At 38.0% G+C, this 19,542-nt stretch overlaps 3 protein-coding genes across 5 annotated transcripts; all 3 read right to left on the bottom strand.

Annotated features, from left to right (window-relative positions):
- Positions 1-242: 242 nt before the first annotated feature.
- LOC131026514 (disease resistance protein RPP8-like) lies at positions 243-3,635 on the bottom strand. The gene is made up of 2 exons (XM_057956389.1): positions 726-3,635; positions 243-517 (listed from the first exon to the last, which is right to left on the bottom strand). The coding sequence occupies exon 1, from the start codon at positions 3,507-3,509 to the stop codon at positions 756-758; it is 2,754 nt and encodes a 917-aa protein (XP_057812372.1). The 5' UTR covers positions 3,510-3,635; the 3' UTR covers positions 243-517; positions 726-755.
- Positions 3,636-4,283: 648 nt separating this feature from the next.
- Positions 4,284-7,528, bottom strand: LOC131026513 (putative late blight resistance protein homolog R1A-4). The gene is made up of 2 exons (XM_057956388.1): positions 4,705-7,528; positions 4,284-4,565 (listed from the first exon to the last, which is right to left on the bottom strand). The coding sequence occupies exon 1, from the start codon at positions 7,339-7,341 to the stop codon at positions 4,735-4,737; it is 2,607 nt and encodes an 868-aa protein (XP_057812371.1). The 5' UTR covers positions 7,342-7,528; the 3' UTR covers positions 4,284-4,565; positions 4,705-4,734.
- An 8,336-nt stretch (positions 7,529-15,864) lies between these two features.
- Positions 15,865-19,329, bottom strand: LOC131026510 (putative late blight resistance protein homolog R1C-3). Of its 3 annotated transcripts, none has more exons than XR_009102325.1 (3): positions 19,059-19,329; positions 16,161-18,959; positions 15,865-16,020 (listed from the first exon to the last, which is right to left on the bottom strand). XR_009102325.1 is itself a non-coding variant. In XM_057956386.1 (2 exons), the coding sequence occupies exon 2, from the start codon at positions 18,882-18,884 to the stop codon at positions 16,674-16,676; it is 2,211 nt and encodes a 736-aa protein (XP_057812369.1). In that variant the 5' UTR covers positions 18,885-18,977; positions 19,059-19,327; the 3' UTR covers positions 15,865-16,673. The 3 variants fall into 3 exon arrangements, 1 of the variants encoding a protein (XP_057812369.1); XR_009102324.1 differs by having other exon boundaries at positions 16,161-18,977; positions 19,059-19,327; XM_057956386.1 differs by having other exon boundaries at positions 15,865-18,977; positions 19,059-19,327.
- Positions 19,330-19,542: the final 213 nt, after the last annotated feature.

The following is a 19,542-nucleotide window of genomic DNA, read 5'->3' as shown; positions in this document are numbered from 1 at the left end:
AAATAAAGCCAACTACTCAACCAGCTCTCTGCATTTTGACACTCCATAAAGAAAATGAGACAAAAAAGGAAAACATGGCATCACAGCCACAGGTAAATAAAGCTTGATATATATGAGATGGAAGTATCATATATTCATTCATTCAGATTAATTGCAGCAAATGCATCTTATAGGTTACTAACTATGAGACATATCTTTAATGAAAAATCAATAAATAAAGCTTGATACATATGAGATGGAAGTATCATATATTCATGCAGATTAATTGCAGCAAACGCATCTCTTCAACAATCTGTAATCAACATGCACTAAACACAGATAGAGAGCAGTAAAGAATAATTCTTGCTTGCACACTAAACTGAACTAACACACAGACAATTTTAGTTAAAAACACAATTCAGCACTGAGGTTTCATAATCCTTAACAAAATCCAAAATAAGGTCACAATGTAGTGATATTACAACAATTGAAATTATGGGATAACGCGGCGTCTGACACCTTCGGCTCTCTCACTTGCCTGAAAATTGATAGACGGACAACCTCAAACACTGTGACTATAACAAAAGATGTATGTTTTTTCAAAATTTATAGTATAGCATAAACACAAAATTTAAATTAATCAAGCCTATTATGACATGAATAGATTTGGTTTGTCCGTGAAAAAAGAGAAGAAGCAGGGAAGAAACATTAAGGCATGATATATATTGCAAAGTAATAAGACTAACCTGTCAGGCAAGTTGCAGAGTCACTTGAGCTCAAAAAGAAGAATCGACAATAAGTTTAAAGGAAAACTTATCCTTTAGTTGATCGGCACAAGCGACAGCTGAAGGATTGCAGTCGACTAATTCAATGGTCGTTATACAAGAGTGGTCATCCGGCAAATCGAGTTGTTGCAATTTGTAGCAATGCATCATGACTAGTGTACGAAGCCTTGAGAGGCTTCCACGTTGAGGTCTCCATTTCACCAAATCGGTGTCCTCAATTCGAAGATCAACAAGTTTCAAAAAACTCCCTGGTTTTATTTCCCACTCTGGGCCTCGAAAGGCGTAGCATTCTAATGAGAGAACCTTGAGATTTGGCAGCAGGAAACCAATGATATTTATGTACTTCCAAGGATACCCCAACCCACTCAAATTTAACTCTACGAGACTTGATGGTAACATTGAAAGAGAAAAAATTGTATGAAACTCACACGTTATCTCGGGATTCTTGATGCTATATGAAAATATTAGCAAATTCTGGAGTTGTGATATATAATTCAAGGAACTCAATGGGTTGGTTTCATCATCATCGTAAGGATTTAAAATCACATCAATTCCTATTTCACATAAATTAGGAATCCTTCTAAGAACTTCCATGGTACAACTATTTGCACTCACACCAAGAAGTGTTTTGAGTTTGTTCAAGGTAGCATCAGAATTAGGGGTTGGTAGATCCCTTCCCCTTATGTCAAGATACTCTAGTTCTTGCATGTCCCAAATTTGCACAGGCATATATGACTGAACTCCACGCTTTTTAATGAATTCATGTTTGTTAACAATAAAGAATTGAAGTTGAAAAAGGTTGGATATGGAAGGAGGGAGGTCCCCATTGCAAGTTAGGGAAAGGCACTGCAGAAAAACTAGTTTGAAAATTTCAATTGGGATATGGTAAAATCGGACTACAACAGCAGAAAGTACCCTAAGCAACTTTAACCCCATGGCATGTATTGGGACTGGGTAAGGGTGATAAGGACCAAAACAAAGGAGAGAACGAACAGTGGATGCACAATCACTTTTTATAGAATCGTACACTTGTTTGAAGCTGAATAAACTGGTCGAATGCACACACAACCGACGCTGGTCTTTTATAACATCATCACAACTTTGTAAGACATGCAAAAACTTGATTCTACTAGCTTCTTCCTTACACACGTGTTGCCAGCAAGAATGCACGCGATATGATCTCTTCCAAAACCAATATTCATCCCCAGTTATGTTGAGAACAAGATGATACACCAAAGAAAGCTTTTCCAAGCATGTCACCCAAAAAACATAAAAAATTTCTTCTCCAATCGGTTGAAAAAACCCGTCAGCACGCAACACAAAGTCGAGGATGAGTAGATTGATTCTCGTATATGGAGGGAAAGCTCCCATATAGAGAAACAACATTTTTAAATATTGGGGTAAATATTCATAGCTTGGGAAAAGTACCTCCGATATTTGATTATATGCATCCACGAAGACTGAACTACGTTGCTTGATGAGTACCTCAGTCCAGTGTTCTGGGGTCTTGTCGGCTTTTGATAGGAGCTCTGCAACCGTGACTATCATAAGAGGAAGACCTTCACATTTCTTTGCAATCTTCTCTCCAAGTTTCTCAAGTTGAGGAGGGAAACCCTCTTCACCAAAAACCTTCTCACCAAGTAGTTCCTTACTTTGGTCTCTATTCAACAAACCTACTCTTTGGAACCCATCCTCTGCTATGCCTGGTATATCTTGTCTACTTGTAATTAAGAATCGAATCCTTCCAACAATATTCATTTTTGTCAAGTGATTTGCTGCTTGTATCTCCCAAATATCATCCAACACGATGAGACATTTCTTATCCTTCAATGTTTCTTCCAATAGTCCAACTAATACCTCCTCCTCAACTCCTTGGGTAAACATTTTGTACGTGTTGGGATCCACTTGAGCTAGAACGCATCGTAATAGTTCATTGGATTCACATTTTCTGCCCACTCTGACCCATGCTCGAAACTCAAAATGGCTTCGAATTGATGGATCTTCAAAAATATGCTTAGCAAGAGTTGTCTTTCCAACACCCGCCATCCCAATGATCAAGTAGGTTTCATGATCATTTTCCTGAAGAAGATAATCTTTGGCCTTTTCAAACTGATGAGATAATCCAACCATCTTTGACTTGATCGTTCCACCAGAATCAATTCTTGAGGAAATAGGCCCGCCTTCTTCTTCAGCCATATTCTCCATTTCATCAGTATACTCCTCCTCCATCATCTTCATCTTCTCAACGAAGCAATCAACACTGTGTTGCAGCCACTGCAGATCTACAGAGAAAGACAAGTGATCTCTCTCGCTTTCGAGCTGTGGAAGAATCTGAGGTAAGATATGGGATTCAAGTAAATCTTCGAATTCCCAAACTACCTCTTTGATTCGTTCATCCACAGCATTCACCTTCGTCCTGATCTTGCTGCAGCTGGTGTCGTCCAATTTGAGTAGAACTTTCTGCAATCGATCCATCTCATCGTAGGCAGGTTGTAAGATTTGTGGAGAGTGGGAAACGAGGGAAATGCGAGACGAGTGTAGAATACGGTGAATCGTAGTCTTGAGAGAATTGGCTGCACCATAAGCCGCCATCACTTGATTGAAATATGAGTTATCAACGGCAAAATAGATGGGCAGAGTTTTTGGTGTGAAGCGGGAGGAAATGGCAACGGCAGTAGGTGGTGGGAGGAAGGATAAGGATTTTGAAGGTGCAATTGTTAGAAAATGAGAGTGGTTACTACACATGCATTCATTGATGAAACCACCATCAACGCCATATACTCCGCTGCTATATTATTTTTAAATTCTACTGATCCAGTAGTCACATGCCTCCACATTGAGGCCATGTGCACATCATTGATTACAGATATTTGTGGATAATCAAGTTTTCGAGATTAATCGAAAAGATTAGATTTTTAAAAATATTGAATGTGAATAAACTTTAATATATGAAAAAGTAATTGCCAAAAAATAATTACATTTTTTGTGAAATATGAATCTGTCACTACTATATCACTTTAGTTTGCAAATAATTTTTAACAGTCCAAAAAAATTAATATCTCGAACACATAGCCATTTTAATATAGGAAGATGCTAATGGCAACTCGTGGCATTGAATCTTTGAATCCAAATTCACTAAATTTCAATGTTCAACACCTGCTATAATACATCATATATAATCATCTTAAATGAAACAGAGGTAAAACGACTCCAGCTGTTTAATTTCTATAAATCCAGCTACTCAACAAGAAATCTTCACGTGTTTATCGTGTGTCTATCTACACAACAACCTCAACCATATTCATAAACAAACTAGGCATTTATGCTAATCTGAATTGTCAATCTCTGAGAAATTGAGACATAAATAAGTTAATTCAACTGCTCTGCTCTGATTCTAACACCTTGTTGATCCTCATATGAAAATTTATCTATACAGCCAGTTTCTCTGTCTTTTAATTTGAGTCTAACGAACTAATTCCAAATTAATTTTGAAATATGAAGCCAGAAATTAAATGTTATATACTGTCAGAATCTCAGATTAATTTTAATCTATTAAAGAAAACACACCAACTGATTACACATAATACCAAAACAAAGTGAAAATCATGCATGACAAGTAATGCTTTCACACAAATCCAACTTACAACAATTTCGGTTCAAACTACATACACAATTCACCACTCAGGTTTCATAGTCCTCAACAAAATCCAAAGCAAGTTACAATCCTTAAATTAAGACAAGTACAATCAAATTAAATTATGAGATAACGCGGCGCTTGACCACTTCAGCGCTCTCATTTGCCTGAAAATTGATAGAGCAATGACTATAACGAAGATATATATTTGTGACATGAATTGATTTGGTTTGTCTGTGAAAAAAGAGAAGAAGACGCAGGGAAGAAACATTAAGACGTGATATATATCAAAGTAGTGAGACTAACCTGTCGGGCAAGTTGCAGAGTCACTTGAGCTCAAAAAGAAGAACGAGTGGTAAGTTTGATGGAGACCTTGCCTTTTAATTGATTGGTACAAACGACAGCTAAAGGATTGCACTCCTCTAATTCAATGGTCTTCATCGAAGACTGATCATCCGACAAATTGAGTTGTTGCAATTTGTAGCAGTGATTCATCCTTAGTATACGGAGGCTCGGGAGGCTTCCACGTTGAGGTCTCCATTGCACCAAATCGGTGTCCTCAATTTGAAGTTCAATAAGATTCAAGAAACTCCCCGTTTTTATTTCCCACTCTGGGCCTAGAAAGGCATAGCATCTTAATATGAGAAGCTCGAGTTTTGGAAGCACAGAACCAATGTCATTTAAAGACGCCCAAGGATATCCAACGCCACTCAATTCTAATTTAGAGAGACTTGATGGGAACATTGAAAGATGAATAATAGTAGGAAGCTCACGCTTTATATCGGGATTCGTGATTCTATATATAAGTGCTTCCAAATTCTGGAGTTTTGATATATAACTCAAAGAACTCAATGGGTTGGTTTCATCATCATCATCATAAGGCTTCAACTCCACATCAATTGATAATCTCTTTAAATTAGGAATTCTTTTGAGAACTTCCCTTGTACAACTGTTTGCACTCACACCAAAAAGTGTGTGGAGTTGATTCAAGGTAGCATCACAGTTAGGGGTTGGTAGGTCCCTTCCCCATATCTCAAGAAACTCTAGTTCTTGCATGTCCCAAATTTGTACAGGCACAAAAGAATGAACTCCACACTTTTTAATGATCATATGTCTATTAATAATCAAGAATTGAAGGTGAAGAAGGTTGGATATGGAAGGAGGGAGCTCGCCGTTGTAAGTTATGGCAAGAAGTCGTAGACAAACTAGTTTGAAAATTTCAGTTGAGATATGGTAAAATCGGACATTAAGAGCATCTAGTACCCTGAGCAACTTGAAACCCATGGCATGTATTGAGATTGGATATGGGTGATAAGGACCAATACAAAGGAGAGAACGGACAATGGATGCACAATCACTTTTTATCGAATCACACACTTCTTTGAAGCATAATAAACTGTTCCAATGGACACACAAGCGGCGCTGGTCTTTTATAACATCATCACAACTTTGTAAGACATGCAGAAACTTGATCCTACTAGCTTCTTTCCTACACACGTGCTGCCAACAAGAATGCACATGATACTTTCTATCCCGAAACGAAAGTTCATCCTCCTGTGATGTGTCGAGAACAAGATGATACCCCATCAAAAGCGTGTTCAACCATGTCGGCCAAAAATATTCAAAACTTTCTTCTCCACTCGGTTGAAGAAACACATCAGCCCTCAACATAGCGTTGAGCGCGATTAGCTGGATATCGAAATATGGACGGAATGATCCCATGTAGAGGAAAATCATTTTTAAATATTGGGGTAAGTAATCATAGCTTGGGAAAAGTACCTCTGATATTTGATTATATGCATCCACAAAGACTGAACTATGTTGTTTGATGAGTACCTCAGTCCAGCATTCTGGGGTCTTGTCAGCTTCTGATAGGAGCTCTGCAACTGTGACTATCATAAGAGGAAGGCCTTCACATTTCTTGGCAATCTTCTCTCCCAGTTTCTCAAGTTGAAAAGGAAAACCCTCTTCACCAAACACTTTCTCACCAAGTAATTCCTTACTTTCTTCTTCATTCAACAAGCGCACTCTTTCACACCCACCTGTCTTGAATTCAAAATTTCTTCTACTTGTAAGTAAGTATTGGATCCTTCCAGTAATATTCTTCTCTGGTAAGCAATTAGTCAAGCGATTTGTTGCTTGTTCCTCCCAAATATCATCCAACACGATGAGACATTTCTTATTTTTCAATCTTTCATTCAGAATTCGGACTAATTCTGCCTCATCATCATCTCCTTGGGCAAGCATTTGGTAAGCGTTGGGATCCGCTTGAGCTAGAACGCAACGTAATAGTTCATTGGGTTCGCATTTTCTGCCCACTTTGACCCATGCTTGAAACTCGAAATGGCTCCGAATTGATGGATCTTCAAAAATATGTTTAGCAAGAGTTGTCTTTCCAATGCCCGCCATCCCAATAATCGAATAGTGTTTATTTTCAAGAAGATAATCTCTGGCTTTTTGAAATTCATGAGATAATCCAACCATCTTTGACTCGATTCCACCAAAATCAATTCTTGAGGAAATAGGCTCGCCTTCTTCTTCAGCCATATTCTCCATTTCAATGATGAACTCCATCTCCATCATCTTCACCATCTCGATGAAGCAATCAACACGGTGTTGTAGACTCTGCAGCTCTACAGGGAATGACAAGCTGCCTCTCTCGCTATCGAGTTGTGGAAGAATCTGATGTAAGACATGAGATTCGAGTAAATCTTCAAACTCCCAAACTGCCTCTTTGATTCGTTCATCCACAGCATTCACCTTCGTCCTGATCTTGCTGCAGCTGGTGTTGTCCAATCTTAGCAGAACTATCTGCAAGTGATCCATCTGGTCGTAGGCAGGTTGCAAGATTTGTGGAGAGTGGGAATCGAGAGAAATGTGAGATGATTGTGGAATACGCTGAATGGTATTCTTGAGAGAAGCTGCCGCACCATAAGCCGCCATATCCAAATAATCTGCTGCTCGTTGAAATAAAATTACTTCCGGAAACTTAGCTCAGAAATTTTCCTCCAAAACTCTGTGGTAGAAATCGCCTAAGAAAGAAACGGAGAAGAAGAAGAAGAAGAATTATACTAATAAGCAAATGGAGATGAAACAAATTAATGATACATCTTTAGCTCTCTGCTGCTATACCTGATCTCGTGGCGCAAGTCAACGGCGGCGGCAGCTGGTTTTGATACAATTTCAGAAGCATTCAAGAATTTGAGTAAATGATTTGAAGAGATGTGTATAATGCAAATGGTAAAATGGATGTATTGATGATTTTGAAGGCAAATTAAGGTGTGGAAGAATAGTTAAGGATCGAGAAACAAATTAAGCAATGGAAGATTAATTATGAAGATTGAGCAGTTGATCAAGCCGAGCACGTTGAAAATTATAACAGCTGCAAGCAATCTAACTCATAAATAATGACAACTTGACATTTTTACATAATTTAAAATTTTAAAATAAATAAATATATTGTGGCTAGTAGTGTACATTAAATAAAAATACTGATAAATTGCAAACATTAATTTTCTACATTGTTAGATGTGAAACTCTGTTTAATTTATTTGAATTATCGAGTTTGACATGAATTTTTTACGTAGATTAGCTTATCTTTTGAAAAGTTTGATCATTTATACTTATAAATTATATGTCAACAAAATTGGATTTTGGGTGGTTGTATATATAGTCCCATTTAAACTAATAATAATAATAAATAATAATAAAAAAAAATAGATAAATTTAACCTTATAACTCCCTAGTGTGTTGTATGTTGTTTCAAGGATTTTAGGTTTTATTTGTCCTGTTTAATAAAATATTTGTATTTCGATTAATATTTAATTTATCAATATCCCTTTTTAAGGAATTTATTTATATTTTGATTCTATTTAATATTTATATTTATTTATTTAAAGAAATAAAGCATGATATAGGTAAATATATCAAGCTTGACATATATATGAGATGGAAGTGGGATACATTTCATTCAGATTAATTGCAGCAAACGCATCTCTTTTCCACAATCTGTTATTAACATGCACTAAACACAGATAGAGAGCAGTAAAGAAGAATTCTTGCTTGCAAACTAAATTCATGCACAAAGCAAAAATCATGCATAACACACAAAATTTGCAGTCCTTAAATAAGAGACTAATGTTTTCACACAACTTCAACTTACAACAATTTTAGTTACAAACACCACTCAGCACTGAGGTTTCATAATCCTCAACAAAATCCAAAACAAGTCACAATCCTTAAATTCATACAACAATGTGGTAATACAACAATTGGAATTCAAATCATGGGATGACGCGGCGTGATCCTTTCGCCTCTCTCTCATTTGCCTGAAAATTTAATGTAATAGATCTAGATGATATCACTATTTTTGTGATTTTTAAAGTGAAATTGTATTATAAAAATGTAATATATATAATCTTGGAGATTAGAAAGAAGAGCTGTTGTGACAGAATAGGATTATAGAACACAAACAAGAATAAAACGTAAAGAAGACACAAATTTACGTGGTTCACCAAAATGGCTACGTCCACGGGCAGAAAAGAGAACGGATATATATATGTGGGGATATACAGATACTGATTTATGGAGAAGAAACAGATTTACAGATAAGCTATGAAGCAATGTCTTGCTTAAGCTTGTGTTGGGATTGTTCTGGTGGTTTTTATTTCCCTCGGCACTAATGCCTTATATAGGCAGAAAAACTAATTAAACAAATCCACAATTGCATGCCACCAACCATTTCAACAATTTCATGCCACCGAAAGCAATTGTGGATCACCAACCATTTTCTTTTTCCACAAAGGCTGCCAAGGAATAAATCAAGACAAATCAACAAATCTCCACCTTGACTTGAAGTTTCCTTGCAGCTGCATCATTACATTGCCAGATTAACAAATTCCCCCCTTTTCTGCCTCAGAATTGCCCTCCTTGGGCAACTAACATCTAGTGATGTTTAGCAAGTCCAAACAATGTCGAAACTTGCTATGTGGGACCGGCTTGGTGAACATGTCAGCAGGATTATCAGCGGTACCTACTTTCATCACCTTAATTCTCTGCTCATTTCTCAGAAAATGAAACCTCACATCAATATGCTTGGTTCTCTCATGATGGACTTGATCCTTGGTCAAACATATTGCACTCTGACTGTCACAAAACACAGTAACGTGATCATGATGTAGACCAAGGTCACCCATAAGTCCTTTCAACCAGATTCCCTCTTTAGTAGCTTCTGTCAACGCCATGTACTCTGCTTCAGTTGTAGAGAGAGTAACTGTAGCCTGCAAAGTTGCCTTCCAACTAATAACAGAACCACCAAGAGTGAAAACATAACCAGTCATAGATCTCCGACTATCAACATCTCCAGCATAGTCAGAATCAGAATAACCAGTTACATAACAGTTAGCATCACCTCCATAAGTGAGACCAACGTCAGACGTACCTTTGAGATACCGGAAAATCCTCTTCACAGCTTGCCAGTGTTCCTTTCCAGGTTTTCCCATGAACCTGCTGACAACACTAACAGCATGTGCAAGATCTGGTCTAGTGCAGACCATAGCGTACATCAGACTCCCTACTGCATTAGCATATGGAACTCGGGACATGTACTCCTGCTCAGCTTCAGATTTCGGTGCATGATTAGCGGATAAATGAATATTTGCAGCACTTGGAGTATCAATGGGCTTTGCGGTAGACATGCCAAATCTTGACAAGATCTTCTGAATGTAGCTCTTCTGTGACAAGAAAAGCTTATTCTTTTCCCTTTCCCTTTGTATCTCCATGCCCAGAATTTTCTTGGCAGCACCCAAATCCTTCATATCGAACTCAGCACTGAGTAGATCTTTCAACTTCTGAATATCAGATTTGGACTTCGCAGCTATAAGCATATCGTCCACATACAGGACGAGGTAGATCATGGAACCGTCATCAGCTTTGTTGTTATACACACAACAGTCATATGGACTCCTGTTGTATCCCAACTGGATCATGTAGCTATCAAACCTCTTATACCATTGCCTTGGAGATTGTTTTAGCCCATATAAGGACTTCTTCAACTTGCAAACAAAATCTTCCTTCCCCGGAACATGAAACCCCTCTGGCTGAGTCATGTAGATATCATCTTCGAGTATTCCATGTAGGAAAGCTGTCTTCACGTCCAGTTGCTCAAGTTCAAGATCCTGATGTGCTACTATTTCTAGTAACACTTTGATGGAAGTGTGTCTGACTACTGGTGAGAATATCTCATTATAGTCAACCCCCTCCTTTTGTGTGAACCCTCTTGCAACTAGCCGAGCTTTGTATCTCACACCCTCACCAGGTGTAGTCTCGTCCTTCCTCTTGAATATCCATTTGCAAGTAACTATTTTCCTCCCCTTAGGCCGTTTGACCAGCTCCCAAGTCAGATTCTTGGCAAGTGATTCCATTTCTTCTTTCATTGCAGCAAGCCATTGAGCCGACTCGCTGTCTGAAACAGCTTCTTTGTATGTCGATGGTTCACCTGCGTCTGGATTTTCCTCTTCAACCTCGTCAGCGACTTGTAATGCATAAGCCACCATATCCTCAAAACCGTACCTCTCAGGAGGTTTCACGCCTGTTCTCCTAGCTCTATCAAGAGCTATGCTTGTCTGGCGAGCTTCTGGATGAACATCTGAATTTGAGGTTTCAGATATTTCAGACGTAGTATGTTGATCTTCTCCACCTTGTAGTTGTGATTTACTCTTATCGAGAAAATCTTGCAGCTCCACCTGTTTATCAACACTACTACAATTTTCTACACCAATGGATTTTACAGTGGGGTTAAGCATAGAATTCTCAACAAAGACCACGTTCCTGCTTAAAATAACTCTATTTTCTACAGGTGACCAGATTCTATATCCCTTAACTCCATCCCCGAAACCAACAAATATACCCTTCTTAGCTCTTGGCTCTAATTTACCCTCACTAACATGATAGTAAACATTACAACCAAAAACTTTTAACAGCGAATAATCTGCAGGTTTATTAGACCATACCTCATAAGGTGTCTTGCAATCAATGCCAGTGTGAGGACCACGATTGATCAGATAGCATGCCGTGTTTACGGCTTCTGCCCAGAATCTTCTAGGCAAACCAGCATTCGAGAGCATGCATCTCGCTCTCTCCAGCAATGTCTGATTCATGCGTTCTGCCACACCATTCTGCTGCGGTGTATGTCGAATAGTGTGGTGTCGAGCAATCCCTGCATCTTTGCAGAACTCATTGTATTCAGACGAACAGAATTCCATACCATTATCAGTTCGCAACCGCTTTATCTTCTTCCCAGTCTGATTTTCCACCAACGCCTTCCACTGCTTGAACCTCTTGAAGGCTTCACTTTTGTGTTTCATGATAATTACCCAAGTCATTCTTGAGTAGTCATCAATCATAGACATAAAATATCTGTGGCCTCCAATAGACTCTACACGTGACGGACCCCAACAATCCAAATGAATGTAGTCGAGAGTCCCCTTGGTTTGATGAACGGCCTTCTTTGGAAACTTGCTGCGATGAAGCTTTCCAAACACACAATGTTCGCAGAATTCAAGATTCTGCACTTTGTGCCCAGAAAGAAGATCCCGTTTGGACAAAATTTGCATCCCTCTTTCTCCCATATGACCGAGCCTCATATGCCACAGCCTGGTCATGTCCTTGGTCTGAACTTCGGATGATGCAACATCAGCAGAACCTGTCACAGTGGAACCTTGTAGATAATACAAGGTACCACGTTTCAAGCCTTTCAGAACCACCTTTGAACCTTTACAAACATGCAAAACTCCACCTCGACCTTCGAAACTGAAACCCTTTTCGGCAAGGAGACTTAATGATATCAGTTTCTTCGTCATCTGTGGAACATGCCTGACTTCCTTCAAGGTGCAGAATTCCCCATCATTTGTCCGTATCCTGACTGAGCCCATTCCAACCACCTTGCAGACAGCACTGTTGGCCATGGAAACATTGCCTCCATCTATTTGCTCATAGGTCGAGAAGAGCTCCCTCGTAGGACAAATATGGTATGATGCCCCAGTATCAAGAACCCACACATCATTACGATGTGAGTGTTCTGCTGCAACTAAGGCCAGATCTTCTTCAGAATTTGTGTCATTTTCTGCTACAGCTGCAGAACCGCCGGCACCGTCTTGTTTCGTCTGCTTCCTCTTCTTAGGACAAGTATTTTTCCAGTGCCCTGGTTCTTTACAGTAGTTGCATAAGTCTTCAGGTTTAGGACCTTTTGAACCTTTATGGTTCGGCATCCCAGATTTCTTCCCAAATTTCTTCTGTCCTTTACCCTTGACAAACAGTCCGGATGCCTGGTTTTCTGTGATCGAGCCAGTTGCCTGGTGACGGTCCTCTCTGCTGTGGAGTGCAGATCGAACATCTTCCAGAGACAGACTATCTTTCCCAGTAATAAAAGATTCAACAAAATTCTCATACGACTCGGGTAAAGATACTAACAGTATTAAAGCAGCGTCCTCATCTTCTACTTTAACATCAATATTACGCAAATCTAGCAAAATTTTGTTTAATTTGTCTAGATGATCCCGAAGGGGTGTACCTTCCTGCATGCGTAATCGGAACAGGCGTTGCTTCAGGAGCAACTTGTTGGTTAGAGATTTCGTCATGTAGAGACTCTCTAACTTCATCCAGAGACCAGCGGCAGTTTCTTCATCAGCAACCTCGATGATAACATCGTCAGACAGACATAGCATGATCGTCGAGTGGGCCTTTTCTTCTCGGGTGTTCCACTCTTCTTTGTCATCAGAATTTGATTTATCTGATTTTGATTTTTCTGATAGAGGCGCCCACAATCCCTGTTGCTTTAGCAGAGATCGCATCTTGATCTGCCATAAGCCAAAACTATTTCTCCCGTCGAATTTGTCAACTTTTACGTTGAAAGCAGACATTCTTGATTTGCTCAAAAAAAAAAATCCTAACAGAGCGGAAATGAACCTTGGTTCAAAAAACAAGGCTCCGATAAATTTTCACTATTCACGTGAATAGTAACAGCGAAAAATATCAGAAAAATATCTGCCACCAACGTGGCTCTGATACCAGTTTGTTGTGACAGAATAGGATTATAGAACACAAACAAGAATAAAACGTAAAGAAGACACAAATTTACGTGGTTCACCAAAATGGCTACGTCCACGGGCAGAAAAGAGAACGGATATATATATGTGGGGATATACAGATACTGATTTATGGAGAAGAAACAGATTTACAGATAAGCTATGAAGCAATGTCTTGCTTAAGCTTGTGTTGGGATTGTTCTGGTGGTTTTTATTTCCCTCGGCACTAATGCCTTATATAGGCAGAAAAACTAATTAAACAAATCCACAATTGCATGCCACCAACCATTTCAACAATTTCATGCCACCGAAAGCAATTGTGGATCACCAACCATTTCCTTTTTCCACAAAGGCTGCCAAGGAATAAATCAAGACAAATCAACAAGAGCAGTGGTTGAAGATAGAAATAGAGAGAAGGAGGCGAGATTGAGAGAAAGATAATTCCATAATACTTAGGGTTACTACCATGCAGCTTACAATATAAATACCAAAGGTGGTGGGGACCAATGATAGGACTACTTAATTGAAATAACATACGCAAAGGCATAAAACAAATAAACACAGCAGAACACGTGTCAGACATCCCCGCATCCCATGTCCGTGACAGCTTCAGAGCAGAGCTGCGCTGGGCAGCGCATAGGGGCAGAGCAGAGCTGCGCTTTCGGTTATAGCTAAATTCTCACCTTCCCCAACCATGTTCGTGACAATACCCCCGGATTTTCAGATCCTTGTCCGCAAGGGTCAGTAATAGCAAACTTTTTGCGAAGGATTTTTACATCCACCCATTCTGACGAATCCACACCTGTTGCAGTCCACTGCAACAGGTGTGGTGTCGTTCATCCAAAGCATTCGCCTTCGTCCTGATCTTGCTGCAGCTGGTGTCGTCTAATTTTAGCAGAACACTCTGCAATCGATCCATCTCTTCGTAGGCAGGTAGTAAGATTTGTGGAGTGGGAAATGAGAGAAATGCGAGACGATTGTAGAATACGGTGAATCGTATTCTTGAGAGAAGTCGCTGCAGCATAAGCCGCCATGACTTGATTGAAATATGATTGTGGTGGTGGTGGTGGAAGGTGTGAAGCCGGAGGAGTACTTGGCGACGGCGGAAATACTACGCTGCTATGCTTTGAAATTGAGGCCATATACACATCATTGATTAAAGATGATCAATAGTCATATGTGGATAATCATGATTTGGAGATTAATCGAAAAGATTGAATAAGTAATTAGTGTGGTTTGAGGGGAACGATATTTAATAAATGATTTAACATGATTAAATTTTTATAAATATTGAATATGAATACGATTTAAAATATAAAAAGTAATATTAGAAAAAAAAAATAGTAGTAATGTTTTTGGACGGACGACGATAGTAACAAAATACTACTAATATTTTCGCAATAGATTGGTAGGTGAGAATCTTGGTTTGTCACCATGATCATATTTCTGTGCTGCTGAAATGCTTCTTGCAATAGATTGGTAGCTGAGAAATTAATTCACAACTAATATATAAATATGTAATCGCAATTGGTAACCAACAAATCAAGAGAGCCAATTTTATGAATTCATCTAAGACAGCTACAAGAATTTTGCTCATAGACAACAGAGACAATAAACTCAACTGCTCTGCTCTGATTCTAACACCTTGTTTGATCCTCATATGAAAATTTAATGAACTAATTCCAAGTTAATTTTGAAATATGAACCCAGAAATTAATTAGTACTAGCATTTGCACTCGTGTAACGCACGAAAAATATTTATATATTTTATTATATATAAAATTGATATTAATTTGATTATTATATAAAAATTCTAAATATAATTAAAAATACTATAATTTAAGATAAATATATTTTAGTTTAATATAAAAATAATAAAGAATAATTCATATTAATAAAAATTGATATTGTAAAAAAAGAAAACAATATAAGTTAAAAGATAATTGAAAAAAAATATATATTTATTCAAAAAAGGAGGAGACAGGAGAGAGAATTTTCTTAAGTTTTAATTTTTAAATAAATATAATTTTTATATTTTAAATTCAATATTTACATGACATATATCAAATTAAAGCACTTGGCATGATCTTTAATTTGATATGCATATCAAATATTTTATAATTAGTCGAACTTCATAATTTTAAAAAAGAAATAAAATAGAAAAATAAGAAGTTAAAGAAAAAGGGAAAAAAAAATGTATAGCTTATAAATAAACCTTCAATTTTGTTCTAACTACAAAATTGTCACTCAATTTTGAAATTGATTTGAAATCAATTTGAAATCAGTTTGAAATTGATAACTCTCTTTTTAATAGATATTGACCGAAATCTGAAAATGTTAAGCTATTAAAAAACACATATATCAACTTATTACACACAAGATCAAAACAAAGTGAAATCATGCATAACAAGTAATGCTTTCACACAAATCCAACTTACAACAATTTCAGCATTCAAGTTTCATAATCCTCAACAAAATCCAAATCAAGTTACAATCCTTAAATTCACACGAGTCTGACCCCTTCAGCTCTCCCATTTGCCTGAAAATTTATAGAAATGTGACTATAACGAAGATATATATTTTTGACATGAACTGATTTGAGTTGTCTGTGAAAAAAGAGAAGGAGCAGGGAAGAAACATTAAGACGTGCTATATATTGCAAAGTAGTATAAGACTAACCTGTCGGGCAAGTTGCTGAGTCACTTGAGCTCAAAAAGAAGAACGAGTGATAAGTTTGATGTAAAACGAGCCTTTTAATTGATTGGTACAAAAGACAACTAAAGGATTGCACTCCTCTAATTCAATGGACGTCATCGAAGACTGATCATTCGACAAATCGAGTTGTTGCAATTTGTAGCAGTGCTCCATCCTTAGTGCACGAAGCCTCGGGAGGCTTCCACGTTGAGGTCTCCATTGCACCAAATCGGTGTCTACAATTCGAAGTTCAATAAGATTCAAGAAACTCCCCGGTTTTATTTCCCACTCTGGGCCTCGAAAGGCATAGCACTGTAATGTGAGAAGCTCGAGTTTTGGCAGCAGCAAACCAATGTCATTTAGAGACTCCCAAGGATATCCCAACCCACTCAAAGATAACACTATGAGACTTGATGGGAACATTGAAAGATGAAGAATAGTAGGAAACTCACTCTTTATCTCCGGATTCGTGATATCATATGCAAGTGCTTCCAAATTCTAGAGTTTTGATATATAACTTAAAGAACTCAATGGGTTGGTTTCTTCATCATCATCATAAGGCTTCAACTCCACTTCAATCCCTAATGACTTTAAATTAGGAATTCTTTTGAGAACTTCCCTTGTACAACTGTTTGCACTCACACCAAAAAGTGTGGTGAGTTTGTTCAATGTAGCATCATTAGAATTAGGGGTTGGTAGGTCCCTTCCTAGTAGATTTAAATGTTGTAGTTCTTGCATGTTCCAAATTTGCACAGGCACAAAAGACTGAACTCCACGTTTTTTAATGTTCATATGTCTACCAATAATCAAAAATTGAAGGTGAAAAAGGTTGGATATGGAAGCAGGGAGGTCACCGTTGTAAGTTATGGCAAGATATCGTAGACAAACTAGTTTGAAAATTTCAGTTGGGATATGGTAAAATCGGACATTAATAGCATGTAGTACCTTGAGCAACTTGAAACCCATGGCATGTATTGGCAGTGGATATGGGTGATAAGGACCATAGCAAAGGAGAGAACGGACAATGGATGCACAATCACTTTTTATCGAATCACACACTTGTTTGAAGCAGAATAAACTGTTCCAATGGGCACACAAGCGGCGTTGGTCTTTTATAACATCGTCACAACTTTGTAAGACATGCAGAAACTTGACCCTACTAGCTTCTTCCCTACACACGTGCTGCCAGCAAGAATGCACACGATACTTAAGCTTGCTCCAATAGTAATCATCATGTGATGTGTCGAGAACAAGATGATACCACATATAAAGCTTGCTCAAGCATGTCTGCCAAAAATATTCAAAACTTTCTTCTCCACTAGGTTGAAGAAACATATCAGCACTCAACGTAGCGTTGAGCGTGGTTAGATCAATATCCATATATGGACAGTAAGCTCCCATGTAGAGAAATAACATTTTTAAATATTGGGGTAAGTAATCATAGCTTGGGTAAAGTACCTCTGATATTTGATTATATGCATCTAGGAAGACTGGACTATGTTGTTTGACGAGTACCTCAGTCCAGTATTCTGGGGTCTTGTCGGCTTTTGATAGGAGCTCTGCAACCGTGATTATCATAAGAGGAAGACCTTCACATTTCTTGGCAATCTTCTCTCCGAGTTTCTCAAGTTGAGGAGGGAAACCCTCTTCACCAAAAACCTTCTCACCAAGTAGTTCCTTACTTTCTTCTTCATTCAACAAGCGTACTCTTTCGTACCCATGCTGCGAGAATTTTATATTATCTCTACTTGTAAGTAAGAATCGAATCCTTCTACCAATTTTCTTTTCTCGTAAGCAACTTGTCAAGCAATGAGTTGCTTTCCAAACATCATCCAACACGATGAGACATTTCTTATGCTTCAATGTTTCTTTCAATCGTCCAACTAATTCCTCCTCATCATCATCTCCTTGAATAAGCATTTGGTAAGCGTTGGGATCCACTTGAGCTAGAACACATCGTAATAGTTCATTGGATTCACATTTTCTGCCCACTCTGACCCATGCTCGAAACTCAAAATGGCTCCGAATTGATGGATCTTCAAAAATATGCTTAGCAAGAGTTGTCTTCCCAACGCCCGCCATCCCAATAATCGAATAGTTTTTATCTTCAAGAAGATCATCTCTGGCTTTTCGAAATTCATGAGATAATCCAACCATCTTTGAGTTGATTCCACCAAAATCGATTCTTGAGGAAATAGGCTCACCTTCTTCTTCAGGCATATTCTCCATTTCATAAGTGTATTCCTCCTCCATCTTCTTCATCTTCTCGACGAAGCAATCAACATGGAGTTGCAGACTCTGCAGCTCTACAGAGAATGACAAGTTGTCTCTCTCGCTGTCGAGTTGTGGAAGAATCTGAGGTAAGACATGGGATTCGAGTAAATCTTCAAATTCCCAAATTGCTTCTTTTATAAGTTCATCCGCAGCATTCACCTTCGTCCTGATCTTGCTGCAGCTGGTGTCGTCCAATTTGAGCAGAACATTCTGCAAGCGATCCACCTCGTCGTAGGCAGGTAGTAAGATCTGTGGAGAGGGGGAAATGCAAAACAATTGTAGAATACAGTGAATCGTATTCTTGAGAAAAGTCACTGCACCATAATCAGCTGAGGGTAGTATTTGTGGAGAGTGGGAAACGAGAGAAATGCGAGACGATTGTAGAATACGCTCAATCGTATTCTTCAGAGAATCCGCCGCACCATAAGCCGCCATGTCCAAATAAATAATCTGCTGATCGTTGAAATAAAATTGCTTCCACAAACTTAGCTCAGAAATTTTCTTCCAAAACTGTGTGGTAGAAATCGCCTAAGAAAGAAACGTAGAAGAATTATAATAAGCAAACTGAGATGAAACAAATTAATGATAGATGATAGCTCTGTGCTGTACCTCTCGTGGAGGAGTTGGCACAAGTCAACGGCGGCGGCGGCGGCGGCAGCTGGTTTTGATACAATCTCAGAAACATTCAAGAATTTTAGTAAATGATTTTGATACGATGGTAAAATGGATGTATTGATGATTTTGAAGGCAAATTAAGGTGTGGAAGAATAATTATAGGGAAGATTAATTATGAAGATTGAGCAGTTGATCAAGCGCGTTGAAAATTATAACAGCTGCAAGCAATCTAACTCATAAATAATGACAATTTGACATTTTTACATAATTTAAAATTTTGAAATAAATAAATATATTGTGTCTAGTAGTGTACATTAAATAAAAATACTGATAAATTTCAAACATTAATTTTCTACATTGTTAGAGGTGTAACTCTGTTTAATTTATTTGGATTATCGAGTTTGACATGAATTTTTACTTAGATTAGCTTATCTTTTGAAAAGTTTGATCATTTATATTTACATGCAATTCATCCAAT

Source organism: Salvia miltiorrhiza, chromosome 5 (assembly GCF_028751815.1).
Source record: "Salvia miltiorrhiza cultivar Shanhuang (shh) chromosome 5, IMPLAD_Smil_shh, whole genome shotgun sequence".
NCBI classification, from domain to species: domain Eukaryota; kingdom Viridiplantae; phylum Streptophyta; class Magnoliopsida; order Lamiales; family Lamiaceae; genus Salvia; species Salvia miltiorrhiza.
This window is presented reverse-complemented; position numbering and strand designations above follow the sequence as displayed.